At 42.1% G+C, this 16,388-nt stretch overlaps 3 protein-coding genes across 3 annotated transcripts; 1 reads left to right on the plus strand and 2 right to left on the minus strand.

The window, feature by feature from the left end:
- Positions 1-52: 52 nt before the first annotated feature.
- On the minus strand, positions 53-8,867 carry LOC131690356 (uncharacterized). Its single transcript, XM_058976063.1, has 3 exons — positions 8,527-8,867; positions 324-564; positions 53-267 (listed from the first exon to the last, which is right to left on the minus strand). The coding sequence occupies exons 1-3, from the start codon at positions 8,544-8,546 to the stop codon at positions 91-93; spliced, it is 438 nt and encodes a 145-aa protein (XP_058832046.1). The 5' UTR covers positions 8,547-8,867; the 3' UTR covers positions 53-90.
- Positions 8,722-10,948, plus strand: LOC131690354 (FGGY carbohydrate kinase domain-containing protein). The gene is made up of 6 exons (XM_058976061.1): positions 8,722-8,855; positions 8,972-9,233; positions 9,298-10,317; positions 10,376-10,450; positions 10,528-10,746; positions 10,802-10,948. Exons 2-6 carry the CDS (start codon positions 9,051-9,053, stop codon positions 10,946-10,948), a joined length of 1,644 nt encoding a protein of 547 aa, XP_058832044.1. The 5' UTR covers positions 8,722-8,855; positions 8,972-9,050.
- Positions 10,949-11,009: 61 nt separating this feature from the next.
- On the minus strand, positions 11,010-12,386 carry LOC131690355 (mitochondrial E3 ubiquitin protein ligase 1). Its single transcript, XM_058976062.1, has 3 exons — positions 12,177-12,386; positions 11,915-12,081; positions 11,010-11,861 (listed from the first exon to the last, which is right to left on the minus strand). The coding sequence occupies exons 1-3, from the start codon at positions 12,285-12,287 to the stop codon at positions 11,120-11,122; spliced, it is 1,020 nt and encodes a 339-aa protein (XP_058832045.1). The 5' UTR covers positions 12,288-12,386; the 3' UTR covers positions 11,010-11,119.
- Positions 12,387-16,388: the final 4,002 nt, after the last annotated feature.

A 16,388-nucleotide genomic window follows, 5' to 3' on the forward strand; every position in this document is an offset into this window, starting at 1 on the left:
ATATTATATGTACTAGAATTGAACATTTTAATAATTTTCAACGCATTAGAAATTATTTGACCTGAATTTAATAATCCCATAGAAAAAGTACTAGATTTGTTTCATTTTGGTCACTTCCTCAATAAAACGATCCTTTTGTGCTTGACCGTTGCAGCTACCGATCCTCCTATTAACGTATTCCTGTTGGTATCGAGCAATAAACTTTTGACACTGCTGAAGTGTAGCCCCCACATAAAGTGTTCTGTATCGTACCGTCTCCGTATCGGCCTTAAAAAAGTGCAATGATACAAAATACATCCACAAAAAATAGAAATATTACTTACCACAGTCAACAGAGGCAAAATACTGGTAACAAAACGGTGCGGTCCGTGACGAGTCTGGATGATGCATAGACGTGTCTTCTCGTTGAAATATATTACGTGCAATCGAACGGTACTGGCAATGCCAAATTCGCCGTAATATTTTTCAATCTTTTCCCGGAGAAAGCTAGCCAAATGGTTGGAGGTAAGTGATAAAGCTTCGGTTTCCGATCGGTTGTTGCACATAAACTGGACCAAGATATATCTGAAATACGACAAATCAAATTTACTTTCTCAACAGTATCAAATTTTACCTGAGAATGGCCCATGTCAGATGCCAAAGACATAATTCCAACCCGTCCCATCTTACTAAAAAATATATATTTGTGCCTATCCCTAAGCCCCACCTAATCAGAGATCTTTTATTGTCTTTTAAAATGTTATTAAATAATACGTATTTCCCCAGCATAATAAACTCTCCGCTATCACTTTCTAGCTTATTAAACTGAACAAAGTAAAATTTAGCACTACCCGGAGGGAACTTGGCCATATACCCACTGCTCTATCGTCGATGCGATGTGGTATCCGAACCGGAATATTAATTGATGACATCTAAAGATCACACAATCCCCTAAAAAGGACTGTCAGGTAATCAAGTGTCCCATCTCATTCATAGTTATACCTGTACCTATTACATGATACTCTATTTTATATTCTTCTGAAGGAAAATTGTTGATAAAACGTCTACCAGTTAAGTAATGAAAAAACAATTAGAGTCAGTCAACAAGCTACTGAAATATGGCCTTTTTAAGTAAACATTCCAACTTTTATTCATTTTTCTTAATTTGAACGTTATAGTTAATATTAGGTAGACAACCTTATTTTCATATATTTTCATCGCAGCATATAAATAATACCTTTTGGGCATTATATTTGTATAATCAAATGGTAATGGTTTTTTTTTAAACAGCGACACGCATAAACGATCTAAATAGTCAATGGACAAACATGGCTTCATGCTTAAAATCTGGTAGAAAACCCATCTATGGCCGCAGACCGCATTCAAATCGTTATAACTTTCGATTCCGTCAATGAAATATTTTCAAACTTGCAGCGGATATACTTGATTACTATATATTTTTTTGTTTATAAAGATAGGTCCAAACCCGTAGATGTTTGCTGGTAGCCTTATGAAACGTGTCATAAAACTTCAAATCGCCATTTCTCTCGAATCTCTCGATGGATCATTTTGAAATTCATTGAGAAGAAGCTTGGATACTGTATCTTTCGAATGCCGTATGCCAAATGTATGGTCATTTTTTAGTTATTAATGGTTTTAGACACACCGTGAATAATAATAATGTATTAGTCCTGTCACTAAATTAGTGTCTGTTTCTGGTGAGAGGAACTCGAAACGCCTCTCCAATAACTAATTTAGTTATAGTTTTTTACCTAAATTTTCTCCACTAAGGAGAAATATAGAATATTGCATTGGTTTGCTAAGCCAAACCAAGTTTCGTTTAATTCTCGTCGGTTTAAATCAGAACTCCTTTTTTGCGGGACACTGTTGTTACACTGTTCAACTAACTGGGCGAAGCCAGTGTAATGCAGCATAACCGATACCGAGGCGAGGTGGTCACCGATCCTCCGTCGGAAGCGGCAGACCCTCGCAAGCAAACCTGTGATCTACTCGTTTGCCCGGATTACTCAAACATACGAGCTATGAATTAGTTTAAGCCCGAGGGGACGACAGCGATGTCGGACAGCACATAAGCTGAAGCGATGTAGCGTAGCCACTTTAAGGGACCATCCATAAATGACGTAGCATTATATGGGGGAGGGGGGAGTTTTGTATTTTGTGATGATGTGTGACGACAGGGGGATGTCATGCTACGTAGCTTTTTTAAAGGGGAATAACTATCATCGTTTTTTATTTTTTTTAAATTTTGCGGGGATAAGGGGGGGGGGTAGAGTTACCGTCAAGCTACGTAATTACCAGGGGTATTTAGAAGTTTATGACGAATTGCTACGATGGGGGAGGGAGGTGTTAAAAATCGCTCAAAAAATGCTACGTCATTTATGGATGGTCCCTAAGCGTAATGTCTAAATTTTGCCGAATGACCTTACTTCTCGCAGTCTGAAATCCTGTCTGTTTTCCTGTAGATAAAAACGGCAAATGACGTTCAGTGTGATCACTTCCCAAAATTCTGCCAAATGTCCGTTGCCCTAAATGTCCGATATACCAAAAGACCCTCGCGCAAAATTATAAATTATGCCAGATGACCGTTATCCTGGAGATAAAATAAATTATGCCAAATGTCCATTTAGTGTACTAAATGACCTTATGCCAAATGGCCCAGACCCCCTGGCTGTTTGTTCGCATCTCTCCTCTTTATGCGCTCGACCTTCAGTACTAGAACATCAGAACTGTTTCAGATTTGTTCGTGTGAATATTTTAATACTCCTGGGCGCCTAATCGATCGCTTCTAAACCCCCGTTGTCCTCTCCGGTAACAAATTCCACCTTGTACCGCCACTTACCCAGCTTGGTGATTTCCTTGCAGTTTTCGAAACCTTCGGAGTGGTTCGGCCAGTCTTTCTCGATGCACTAGACACGCTCTCTGATTTGTTTTTTTTCTGCCACTAATGCGCTGCCTATAATCGCAAGTCAGTCCCATGTAGATAGGGAAGCCCATAGAACATGGGACTGACTTGCGATTATGAGTAGTGCAGCGGTCCACCCTACACCTACGTCACACAGCTAAATCTTAACCATTGTGCAGCAGCCCAACAGCTGCTGTGGCAGTCGGTCTCGGAGTCGAGGACAGATGTCGCCCTCTTATCAGACCCGTACAGTATCCCTGCCGGCAACGGCAATTGGGTGTCGGACGGGTCTGGAATGGTGGCAATCTGTACAACGGGAAGGTTCCCGGTTCAAGAGGTAATACACCCCTCCGCCGAGGGTGTGGCGATTGCCAAGATCAATGGTGTGTTCTATTGCAGCTGCTACGCCCCACCAAGGTGGCCAATAGAACAGTTCTACCAGATGATCGACAGGCTCTCGTCGGACCTCGTGGGCCGGAAACCGGTAATAGCGGGAGACTTCTACGCTTGGGCAGTGGAGTGGGGCAGCCGCTGTACAAATAGCAGGGGTCAAGCGCTAATGGAAGCGTTTGCGAAACTCGATACTGTGCTAGCTAATGATGGCTCCGCTAGTACATTCCGTAGAAACGGAGTGGAGGCGTGGATTGATTTGACCTTTGCCAGCCCGAGTCTGGCTCCAGGCATGGAATGGAGGGTAGACGAAGGCTACACCCATAGCGATCATTTAGCAATCCGCTTTAAGATCAACTATGGTGTGCAGCATCCGAGGGCGGGAGATCCCTGTCAGGTACGCGGGTGGAAGTCCAATCACTTCGACAGCGAAGCTTTCACCGCGGCCCTGGGACTGGAGGCCAACACCGACAGTCTAAGCGGGGATGCGCTGGTAGCTGTTCTATCACGCGCGTGCGACGCCACTATGCCGAGAAAAACACTGCCAAGAAACGGTAGATGCCCGGTATACTGGTGGAGTGCCGAGATTGCAGCTCTACGGTCAGCCTGTCTCAGAGCTAGACGTAGGATGCAAAGAGCTCGCACCGAGGATGCAAGAGAGAACCGCCGTGAAGTGTTTCGAGCTGCGAAATTAGCCCTTAACAAGGCTATTAAAAGCAGCAAGAGAGCGTGTTTCGACAACCTGTGTGAGAGTGCCAACGCGAATCCGTGGGGTGACGCCTACCGGATTGTGATGGCCAAGACCAAAGGGGGCTCCTCACCCCCAGAACGGTCTCCGGACCGGTTGGCAACGATTATCGAAGTACTCTTCCCGTCTCGAGCCACAAGCCCCTGGCCACCTGCACTACGAGACAGTGCGGGCACGGTCGAAATGGTGGCTCCAGTGACGAATGAAGAACTACTCGCAGTGGCTAAATCCCTAGCAATGAACAAAGCTCCAGGGCCGGATGGAGTTCCAAACAACGCTCTCAAGGCAGCGATCATAGCGAACCCGAACATGTTCAGGCTAGCTATGCAGAGATGCCTTGACGAGTGCCGTTTCCCCGATAGATGGAAAAGGCAGAAACTGGTGCTGTTGCCGAAGCCCGGGAAGCCGCCAGGCGACCCATCGGCGTACAGACCAATCTGTCTGATAGACACGATTGGCAAACTGCTTGAGAGGATCATCCTCAACAGGCTCACCCCGTACGCGGAAGGTACGGACGGTCTGTCAAGCAACCAGTTTGGCTTTCGGAAGGGTAAGTCCACAGTGGACGCTCTCAACTCAGTGATAAATACTGCCGAGATAGCGATTCAACGAAAAAGGCGAGGTATTCGATACTGTGCGTTAGTGACACTTGACGTGAAGAACGCATTTAACAGCGCAAGCTGGGATGCCATCGCGCTCTCGTTACACCGGCTTAGCCTACCGGTGGGTCTGTACCGGATCCTGGAAAGTTACTTCCAAAACCGCGTACTGATATACGAGACCGATGCCGGTCAGAAAAGGGTTCCGATTACCGCCGGAGTCCCGCAGGGCTCGATCGTAGGCCCGGTGCTATGGAACCTCATGTATGACGGGGTTCTGAGACTGAAGTTCCCTCCTGGGGTCAAGATCGTCGGCTTTGCCGACGACGTAACCTTGGAGGTCTACGGAGAGTCAATTCCTGAGGTAGAACTAACCGCAGAACACGCGATTAGCACGGTGGAGGAATGGATGAGCGCGAGAGACCTGGAGCTCGCTCATCATAAGACGGAGGTAGTTATCGTCAACAACCGCAAGTCGGCACAACATGCAGTTATCCATGTGGGAGAAGTCGCGATCACTTCACAGCGAAGTCTGAAGTCTCTCGGAGTCATTATAGACGACAAGCTGACCTTCGGCAGCCATGTCGACTATACGTGCAAGAGAGCGTCGACTGCTGTTGCGGCACTATCGAGAATGATGTCCAACAGCTCAAAGGTGTGCGCCAGTAGACGTAGGTTACTGGCAGGCGTTGCCGTATCTAGCCTCAGGTACGGCGGCCCGTCATGGTCAAGAGCACTGAGGGTAACCAGCTACCTACAGAAACTGGAGAGCACCTACCGCGTGATGTGCCTCAGAGTGATATCTGCCTACCGCACGGTATCACACGATGCATCCTGCGTGATAGCGAGCATGATGCCAGTCGGGCTGGTCATTCGGGAAGATGAGGAGTGCTTTGAGCTACGTGGAAATAGGGGAGCCCACGAGCGCACCAGGGTGACCTCGGTCGCCAGATGGCAGCGTGAGTGGGACAACTCCTCGAAAGGTAGGTGGACCCACCGGCTGATACCTAGCATATCGAGCTGGGTGGGAAGACCCCATGGGGAAGTTCACTTCCACCTGACACAATTCCTGTCAGGCCATGGCTGTTTCCGTCAGTACCTCCACAGGTTCGGGCACGCGGAGGTCCCAGTCTGCCCGGACTGCCCAGGTGTAGATGAAACTGCCGAACACATACTGTTCGTATGTCATCGGTTCGACGTCGAAAGAAGAGCAATGCTTGACGTCTGTGGCTGGGACACAACCCCGGATACCCTTATTCAGCGGATGTGTCAAACGGTGGAGAAGTGGAACGCAGTCTCGGCTGCTACCATCCAGATTGCCAGTAGGCTACAGGTAATCTGGCGAACCGAGCAACAGACGGCGGGCACGGCTAACTAGTGATTGGTTAGCTGGAGCGAAAAAGGCCAAGCGCAAAATAAGAGAGTGAATGGTCTGTTCATGCCGAGGTAGGTTGGCGCAGCGAATGGCAACCGCGTAAGGGGTAAACCCAGCCACCCCGAAGCAAGACAGAAGAGTGAGTGCATAGGCGTATAAGTGGACTGCCTCATGCCAAGACGGGAGGGTCGTAGCGTAGTATGTTGGAACTAAGCTATCGATGCCTCATGGCGTGGCAGAGGAGTGAAAGGGTGAGCATCCAAGTCAGTCTCACATTGCATGTTAAGGGTGAGCATAAAAGTCAGCCTCACAGGTTGGTAGAGGCTAGCACAAAAGTCAGCCTAGCAAGGAATGAAAAAGGTGAGTACAAAAGTCAGCCTCGCATGGTATGTCAGAAGTGGGGCCTAAGAAAAATGTCCCACATGGGATGCCAGAGGGAGTGACAAAGGTACAATAGAGTGGCACGATTGAGAGTGAATCAGGTGATAGGGTGAGCACCCAAGTCAGCCTCACATGGATGGGTAGGGCGAGCACAAAAGTAAGCCTAGCAAGGAATGAGTAAGGTGAGCACACAAGTCAGCCTCGCATGGAACGTAAAAGGTGAGCACAAAAGTCAGCCTCATGTGGGAGTGTTTGAGAGTGAATCAAAGTGTGATTGAGAGAGCACCCAAGTAAGCCTCATACAGGATGTATGATCGCGTGAGTGAGAGTGAATGAGTACATTGAGTACAGCCATCCCCCCAGAAGTAATACCGAGAGGTAGTTCCTGGGAGGAATGATGGCGGAGCCCAATGGAGTTTAGTCGGTATTAATGGCTGGTCACCATTCGAGTCCGACACGCCCCCAGTGCACCCCGTGTGGTAGATTGGACCCTACCGTTAGCACGTGTACTGGGCTAGGACATAAAGGTCTTCTCCATTGTAAAAAAAAAAAAAAAAAAACACCTACGGCTTAGGATTTAATGTTTGTGTTTGCGATGTTATCTCGTTGTCAAGCTTCCTTTTTTGCGTAGGACTACATCTTTGTTTTCGATATGGGGGTGCCCTTTGCAAATTAAACAAAAATGGTATCTAACAAAAAGGGGTCAGATTTTAAAGTTATAATTCAGCCATATCACGATAGATTTTCAATTTTTTGCACATATCGCCCCGAAATACTTCTTAGGACAGATTCCAATAGATAAACCCAAATATTTTTGATATCATGGCATTAACAATTTAAAGATTGTATAACATAGTCAAAATACCAGGCACACTGAAGGTAGCGCTTCCCAAGTCTGGCACGACAGATTTAGCGCGCAATGCTTCAATGACTGACATCATCATCGAATATTTAAGGAACGGATTTGGCCTGACAAGCTCAGTTGCCTGTTGAACAGCAGGTGGAACAGATCGCTGCGCTGCGTGTTTTCACAGTCAATGTAGCTGAGTAAAAATTACGTCACACTGGCTGTGGAGGTACGCTACGCAGGGCCGCTCAACACGCGACTAAGCTTGTCCGTTCAAACACAATAATGCTTTCTTTTGTGTTGTGCTCGTTCTAAGCACACTTTTATGTACAATCTCGAACGCATTAATTCGTTATTAATGGTTTGAAGTTATTGTTCAGCTTAATCCCACGTAACTAAGGCTTGTTCAGTTTTCGTTGCTTGTTGGGAAGTTACAATCATGGCAAAATATAACTAGAAAACTTGGTTTATACACGAAATTGTCTAAAATTTAATTTTTCTTCAACGGTCCGGGTTTTTTACCGCACACAATCGCAACGATTTTACAATTTTTCAAAGCCGATGTTGCGTTATAAAGATTTAAAACTTCCAAATATTAGTTCGGTCGCGGTTTTCTGTCTTCTTTCTTCAGATCCTCTCAAATAAGTTTAATCGGATTCGATCACCTGCTACAAATGAAATGACCTGATAACCAAGAAGATTTGGTTCAATATGTAACATTCGATGTTGATTTGTTGTGCTTAAACTATACGTAAGAAATATATTTGATTTAATATTCCTAAATGTACTAAGAAAATAAATATTTTACAAGTAGTGTAGTCCTACGTCTACAGTTCGTGCAACCCCATCCAGCCGGCCGTTGTAGTTTTCCACTGTGACTTTTATCCTTATTTTTATCGTTTATTCCTTAATTCCTTATTTTAAAGTTATTCCTTAATAGATAGTCACTTAGCTCTTTATGTATTTATTTTTTTCTTGGTTCTTTTTGCTTTCATATAGGCAGTCCAGTACGGCTGTTTTGTAATAATACGTGCTATTTTGTTCTAGCAATTTCCCGAAACCGATTATCACCCGTTTCGGTTCAATTTTGCCGATATTTCAATCGGATTAGTAAATTTTTGTTCGTGATCAACAACTTCCGTTTAATTTCTGTTCGTTCGTTTAATTACAAAATTGCGAATGACCGAAGGCATACTGTCCACATATGCACCATTCCCGTCATCTTGAGATGACTGGTTGTTATAAGGCTAGTACAATTTGTTATATCTATATTTTAACACCTACCTGTTTTTTACACGAACCATTCTGAAATTATCAGCGGAAATTTAAAAACAAATTCGATATTATTTTTATAAAGTAGAATCAATGAACGGACACATTTCAAAACGAAGCAAGTATTTCATTCCAAACAAAAACAAACCACACTATCATCAAGGGGTCGCACAAAGCATTGTACTAAAATATTTCATTGGCGCACTTTGAATATAGAATGAGAATAGATTCGCGCCTATAGAATATGGCAAAATAGGAATTCAAATTATAGGCGTAAAATCCTTAGAATGCGCCTGGTGAATTTTCTGCGCGTTTGATGCCACGTGCATTAATTGAAAACGGTAAAAACACCACATTATTGTTGATTTTTGATGTTTTATAACCACCCTGTGCCTGTTATCTGTTGTGAGACGAAAAATATTAATCATAAAATTTAAATACTTCAATACACAATCAGCACATCTGCAACGAATCGCTGCGGCTGTGGTACAGCTTCAGTTTAACGTTTCCGTAAGAAAGTGAAGAACGTTGCGTAAATGCTTCAAGTGAATTTGATCGGCGTCGACGTGGGCACAGGAAGTGTACGCGCAGCTCTGATAAGCAGTAAAGGTAAAGTACTGAAAACATGCGTTAAAACGACAAAGACGTGGAACCCACGACCCAACCATTACGAACAATCCAGCGACGATATATGGAGCGCCGTTTGTGAATGTGTTCGTGTAGGTATATAGAAAGTAGAGTAACAGGCGAAAATTGCTTCAAAACAAAATATCTAATTTCTAGAATGTCGCATCTCACTGTCCCAAAGATGAAATTAAAGGCATAGGATTCGATGCTACCTGTTCGTTGGTTGCTTTGGATAAGAATGGAATGCCATTATCTATCAGCACCACGGGATCTAACGAACAGAACATTATTCTTTGGATGGACCATCGTGCACAGGCTGAGGCCGATTTAATCAACGCTACCAAACATGAACTACTGAATTACGTCGGAGGTGGAGTTTCGCTTGAAATGGAATGTCCGAAGCTGCTGTGGTTGAAGAAAAATATGTTTCGCCAAACATGGACCAAAGCCGGAGCCTTTTTTGATCTTCCTGATTTTCTTACATACAAGGCCACCGGCAGTTTAGCGCGTTCAATCTGTTCCGCAGTGTGCAAGTGGAATTATGATGCTATCAAAGCATCTTGGTCTAGCGATTTTCTCGCCAAAATCAATCTGGCCGATCTTGCCGAAAACAATTTTCATCTGATAGGGGAGAAACTCCATTCTCCAGGGGATTCTATTGCAGGTGGTTTAGCCCAAGTAGCAGCTGAGGATATGGGTTTGAATGCAGGCATAGCAGTAGCTACCGCAATGATTGATGCGCACGCTGGAGCACTAGCGCTGTTGGGTTGTCGCAGTCCAGACACCCAGTTGACCGATTCGCTAACAACAAAACTAGCCATCATCTGTGGAACCTCTTCCTGCCACATGAGTCTCACTCCGCTACCGGTTATGGCGCCAGGCATTTGGGGACCATACAAAAATGCCATCATTCCGAATTTGTATCTAAACGAAGCAGGTCAAAGCGCGACCGGTATTCTGATCGATTTTATTTTGCAAACTCATCCATGCTATGACCAACTACTTCGGGAGCACGGTTCACACGCCAATATCTATTCGTTTCTGAACGACTTTCTTCTAAAACTGAAGCAACGTAGCAACTTACCCTCAGTGCACGTGTTAACGGCATCGTTACACGTGTGGCCAGATTTTCATGGAAATCGCTCACCTCTGGCGGATCCCAAATTGAAAGGAATGGTGAGTAAAAACGTTATTGAGTGAATAATAGTCGGCGCAAAAATTCGAAAAATTTCAGCTATCCGGTCTAACAATGTCAAAAGATGTGGAAAACCTGGCACTGATCTATCTGGCTTTGATGCAAGCACTATCGGTCAGTAGGCCAAAACAGTTCTCTGTTATGCAAAATATTTTTTTTTTGGTTTCGTTGTATTACCTTTCATTTCTCAGTATGGCACGCGTCATATTCTAGACGTTCTGGCAAGATCAGGCAGAGAACCGATTCGTTCGATCCTGCTCTGTGGAGGTTTAAGTAAAAACACACTATTTGTTCAAACACATGCCGATATTTGCTCGATACCGGTTCTCCTGCCACACGAATCCGAAGCCGTACTGTTGGGGTCGGCTATTATGGGAGCATGTGCTGCCGGGATCTACATGGACTTGAAGGTTGGAAATAAGTTTTTGCTTAAATGAGCTTTTAGCTATTTCTGTACGTTTTCAGACAGCCGCAGAAGAAATGGGAGGCGCGGCAGAAATAGTGAAACCAGATATGAGTGATAGAAATCGAGACTATCATGAGCGAAAATATCGTGTGTTTTTGCGAATGGTTGATGATCAACGAGCTTACGAGAAAATCATGAACGAGTAAGACATGTAGTTATTTTCCTTATAATACAGGGACTTCTCTCAGAACATTCTCCTAGCTGCAGTAGTTTAAGTTGTGTCACCACGTTTTATCTTTAGGCGTTGTGCATATTCTTAGTAAAATTGTGACCTTTGTGAAACAGACTAACATTCATTCCGGTATCCTACAAAATCCTCATGATATAAATGCCGCTGCTTTTGACTCAATTTTCGATCGACAAACGGGGCAGTTCAATTTGATTTTTTCAGCGCAATTCTCACAAAGACAAACGTGTCCACAAGGCAAGCAGATCACCTCCTTTGGATTATCAACGCAAACTACGCACCGCTGTTCGTCGTTGAACACTTGTTGCCGTGCAAGCGCTCTTCGTTGTGCTCGTGATTTGTCCAGCCTTTCCCTCAAATTTCTCTCATCCCATTCCATTTTCTTACGCTTCCAGATCTTCCTCGTTATTAACCCTACCAGCACCGCTGATATGGTTCCACATATGATCACCTTAAAAAGCATAGATGACTTAGCTTCTTCAAACTTTTTTAGTAATGTATTCTTAGTAGCCGTTGTAAGAAACATCGGTGCCACTGAGGAAGGTTGCAGTCTAATGCTATTCCCGTCTAATTCAAGCTCACCCACTGCCGTAATAAAGCTTCCCTCCCTAAGGACTTCCTCCGTCGTTTGCATCCCCTTTTGACGTACTCCCGAAAAAAATCCAAACATATGGTCGAAGAAAGACAAACTGGATGGTTCATAGTTATCATAAACGGTGTCCATATCCAGAATCTCGGCAGATAACCCATCCACTATCTCCACGCCAAGTTTGCCGTTATTCAAACTGAACGGTACTTCGTTACATGAGATATGAATCAATTTTCGCTGTTCTGCCCAAAATCCGGCAAAACCGCGTGCCACCCGGTGTTCACTAAAACAGTTAGAAACGGTTAATATTAATACGCAGCTCTAGGTTGGACATACTTGAGCTTCATAATTTGTAACACACCGGTCACCGACGGGGTCATTACACTCTTCAATGCATTCCCAATCGGAGTGACAGTTCCCCGTATGACGGCATACTTGATTTTGCCATCATTCTTTCTCAACTTGCCCGATAGTGAGTCGTCTATCGCCAATTGAGGGGCATCCTGTGAAAACAGATCATTCGATTAATATGTTGAAAATGATAATTGATGACATAATAATTATTCCTAATTATTAGGAATGCAGTATTTATATTTACTTTCAATGCAGAACTGATTTGCTTAAACTGATAGTATTCCCTAAAGCATAATCCAAGCAGTAGCACATCTACTCCGAGAAATACAGCTTCTTGGATAAAATCCATTATCATTAAAATTTAAAATTTTACGCTAGGAATTAAGATCGAACATTTTTCTAAACCAATGAAAATAAAAACAATCGCATTCGCAATTCGCTTGTCTTGTACTAAATTTCGTTGGCGACGTCAACTTGACGTATTTTCATTTTAGAACTCTTCGTTTTTTCTCGACCCGATGGCAAGAATATGGCGATGTACACACGTAGAAAAAGAATTGAAATACAAATACACAAAAAAACTAAACACGTTAACATTATGTGCAGCGATGCCAGATTTACAGATATGTCTGTATTTTACAGACTTTTGATGGCCTCCTACAGACGTAATCAGAAATCTACAGACTTTTAAAAGAGTAACAGTGTTGCACTAGAATAAATTGCTCCGAATACGAGTGATTCCTTCACAATAGTTTACTAATATCAAGCTACTTTTAAATTAATAACCTAGTGTAAATAGGATTTACACAACCATCTACAGACTTTTACAGACATTTTAGTTATTCTTCTACAGACATTTCACAAAAACATGTGGCATCGCTGATTATGTGGAAAACCTAAGACAAGACATGACAATCGGCTTCTTATTTTTCCTACGGCATTCTTCTTTTCATCTATTTTCACCCTGCCGAAATTTTCCGAACAGTGCTGCTATTTTTAATTATAAAAATGGAGTTTTGTTAATTTATTTATTTTATTCCGACAATGTTTTGTATCTTGAATCCACTATATTGATGGAGGGCACCGTTTTTCCATGTCATGAGTGTTTAGTAAGGTTTAATGAAGCCATTTTCTGAATAATTTTAGATTCTAGTGTGGTTTCTGTCTTATTTTTGATACAGTTAATCAACTACGTATACGGTAAATGCATGATAAATACTTGTTTCGCTTTGCCGCACAATTTCAGTTCAATTTAGTTATTTTTACTTTTTTAACGATACTAATTTCATTTGTCAAAAATAATGACAATATTTTCCTATAAATAGCAACACTGCCAAACATCATTTCGATATCCCTGCAGTAACATTGCGTACGGTGCAAAAAGTCAGAATCAACCAATCAGGAGCTGAACCATTCTGACGTAAAATTGGAACGCCCCCTCCCTATTGTCACGTCTTGTTTTAGTGGAAAACCTAAAACAAGACGAGAAAACTGGCTTCTTATTTTTGGTTTTCTTGCTTTTTTGTGCCCTGCAATAATTGATGACAGTTGATTGTATGCGGCTACCCACTGAGACTAGAAAAACTCTAGTAAGAGAACTGCGGAGAGAAAAACAGCATTTTTGGCAACGTATGCCGCGGCATTGCATGGCAACACGTCCAATGTTATACACGCTCATTCATAACAACTCAAATTTGAGTAGCCAGTCACTCAATTTCATTAAAAGTGCACATAGTCAAAAATTGAGTTTTCCTCGTTTACTCAGTTTTGAGTTTGGGATAAAAATGTCAAATTTGAGTACATTTTACTCAGGAGGGAAATACAGAAAATAATCATTCCGCATTTTTAATAAAAGTACAAAGACGTTCATTGGCATTTCAAATATCATTTACCTGATCCTCCAGACCGTTGTCCAGGTGTTTGCGATGTTCGGGAACTTAATCCAAGGGTCGTTCTCTGCATCTATTTCATGCCGATCGGCATCTTGTATAAATTGCCGACTCTACAAAAACACAACTGGAAGTAAGATTTGAAAGCAAGCAAAACTCAATGAAACTTACCTTCTAGTTTGATGAACGATCATCGGCTTTAACTTCAGGCTCTTTTTAAAATTTAAATCACCACCTAATTCCGCACACTTTTTTGAGAGTATTCTTTTCACTCAGAACTTTGAAGATTTTGTGATTACTCAAGAAATGAGTTAGTTCTACTCAAATTAAAACTCATTTTTTGACATATTGCTATTACTTTTGAAATTGAGTGCTCCGAACTCAAATTTTGAGTAGTTATGAATGAGCGTGTAAAGATAGGCAATGTTCGATTGGATTCATTTTTTGACAGCTAAACGCGAATCCAATCGATCCAAAATGGAGTCTCCGCAGTTCTCTTTCTAGAGTTTTTCTAACTGAGACATCCAAAAAATTGTTTCAAAATCGTTCAACACGGTTCCAACGATGGACGTTTGTTGAACGGTTATTTGTACGTTGTCCAAATTGGTCCGACGAACGTCCTTCATTGGACGATTTTGAATCCAACCGTTCTTAGAGGGTAGCGATCGCGGCAGAACAGCAATTTTATTTTTCATATTTAGATATATTGCTATAAAACACAATGCCCATTTTATTAGCAAACATTTCGCCAGAATTTATCCGATGCTAATTATTTCAATATTCTGTCATAATACAACATGTTTCTAGCAAATCTAGCCAACATAAAATTATTTCAGAGTGGGTAATATAAGCACCAAATATTTCATAACCGAAAAAATTAAAACACCTCACAACACATCATTGGAGTATGTTGACTGTATTACTAGCGAGATTGAATAAATTGGAATGCGGATGCGACCCAAAACGGATACAGGTGTGCCCTTTTTTCTATGTGTGAGTGCGGTTGTCATTTTTCTTCGATGAAGCCGATAAAACAAGAAGATATGAAGAAGAAAAGCATAAACAAATCACGTAGTAGGATTTTCTGTTGATATAAGTTGTGTTTTGGCCCGGTCATTATTATTTTTATCGGTAGTTTTAAGAAAAAAAAAAAAGTATCCCTAAGTGTTCGAAGCGGAAGATCCGAGGTGAAGCTCAACTTTTTCACTCACTTCCTCGTGCGCTATGAATCAGGATGCTCGTCCGGATGTTTATGTTTACTTTTAAAGGCCCGGGCGGCCATGCATAATTCTACAAGCATAAAACTAAATGCACTCAAAAATGACAAATGTTCTCACCTTTCTTTCTCTTCCTCTTGTTTGCGACCGCATAAGACCGCATAACTAATGTCGTTTTCGATTGAGAACCTAGGCACTAACCCAGGTTAGTTGCTTCAAACAAACGTTTTTGATGGAACTGAGTTGGGTTCCGGCAAAACAGCAGATTTTATTCATACTCATCTATAAAAGATGGGTTTGTTTTCCTCACACTGAAAAAACTAGATACGTTAACATCATGTGGAAAACACTTGAATTGATTCAATTGTAAAACACATGAAAAGGAGACGTTTGCCATTTGAATATCTATTAGAGTGTAGGCAATGTGATTTTCAAGCGGAATTCTTGCGAACATTATGTGAAAATCACATAAATAACATAAGAAATACCATTAACTAAGATTTCCAAATGAATTACACGAGAATATCGATTAGTTTTACCTATAGATGGAATGGGTGGAAGAATCGACATCAATTATTTTACATATGGATATGCGCTATATGTTTTTCACGTGAATGTTATGTGCAAAGTTCATACAATGCGACATACCAGCATGGCAACCAAAATCCAATATCAACGCTTTTTTGTGAAAAGGGTGATATTTACAAATGTAAACAAATGGCATTTTCTATACATGCGAATGAAGGTTTTGAAACGCAACAAATTGACCTAAAAGTTTGGATTATACGAAATTGCTTTCTTAAACTACAGCAAAATATACAACGGGCAAAACTGTTTGTTTGTTTATTTAAAGTTTCGTCCTCCACGCTCCATGCAAACAACCAGGGCGGGGTAAAAACGCAGTTGAAGCAGAAAAATGTTTCGCAAGGAATGCGACAAATAGCAACAATGATCGTCACTGAAGAAACTCGGACAAAATCGATGGCGTAAAACGGGAGTTATGGTAAAAAACGTTAAGGCGATACTTCAATGGTGATACGTGTGAACGAAAAAGTAAACTATGGCCGAAAAGTGTTGTATATAAAAACAAAATGTAATTCAATATCTTTGAATACTTTATGCAGTTTTGAGTTTCGATCACTGATTCATGCAATTTATGATGCAAAAACACAATAGTTCTTAAATGTCTAATAAACCCAAATCTGAAAATATTAACTGTTTATTTTCTTTGAATGGTGTCAATGCTGTATCGCCCTTTTCAAGAAAAAGCGTTGGATTAATTCATTGAGTTCTTGTCGCCCGGTCTCACGAACATTTCTGCAGCTTCCTGGTTGAAAACAATCCCATTTG

This window comes from Topomyia yanbarensis, chromosome 3 (assembly GCF_030247195.1).
Source record: "Topomyia yanbarensis strain Yona2022 chromosome 3, ASM3024719v1, whole genome shotgun sequence".
Lineage (NCBI taxonomy): Eukaryota > Metazoa > Arthropoda > Insecta > Diptera > Culicidae > Topomyia > Topomyia yanbarensis.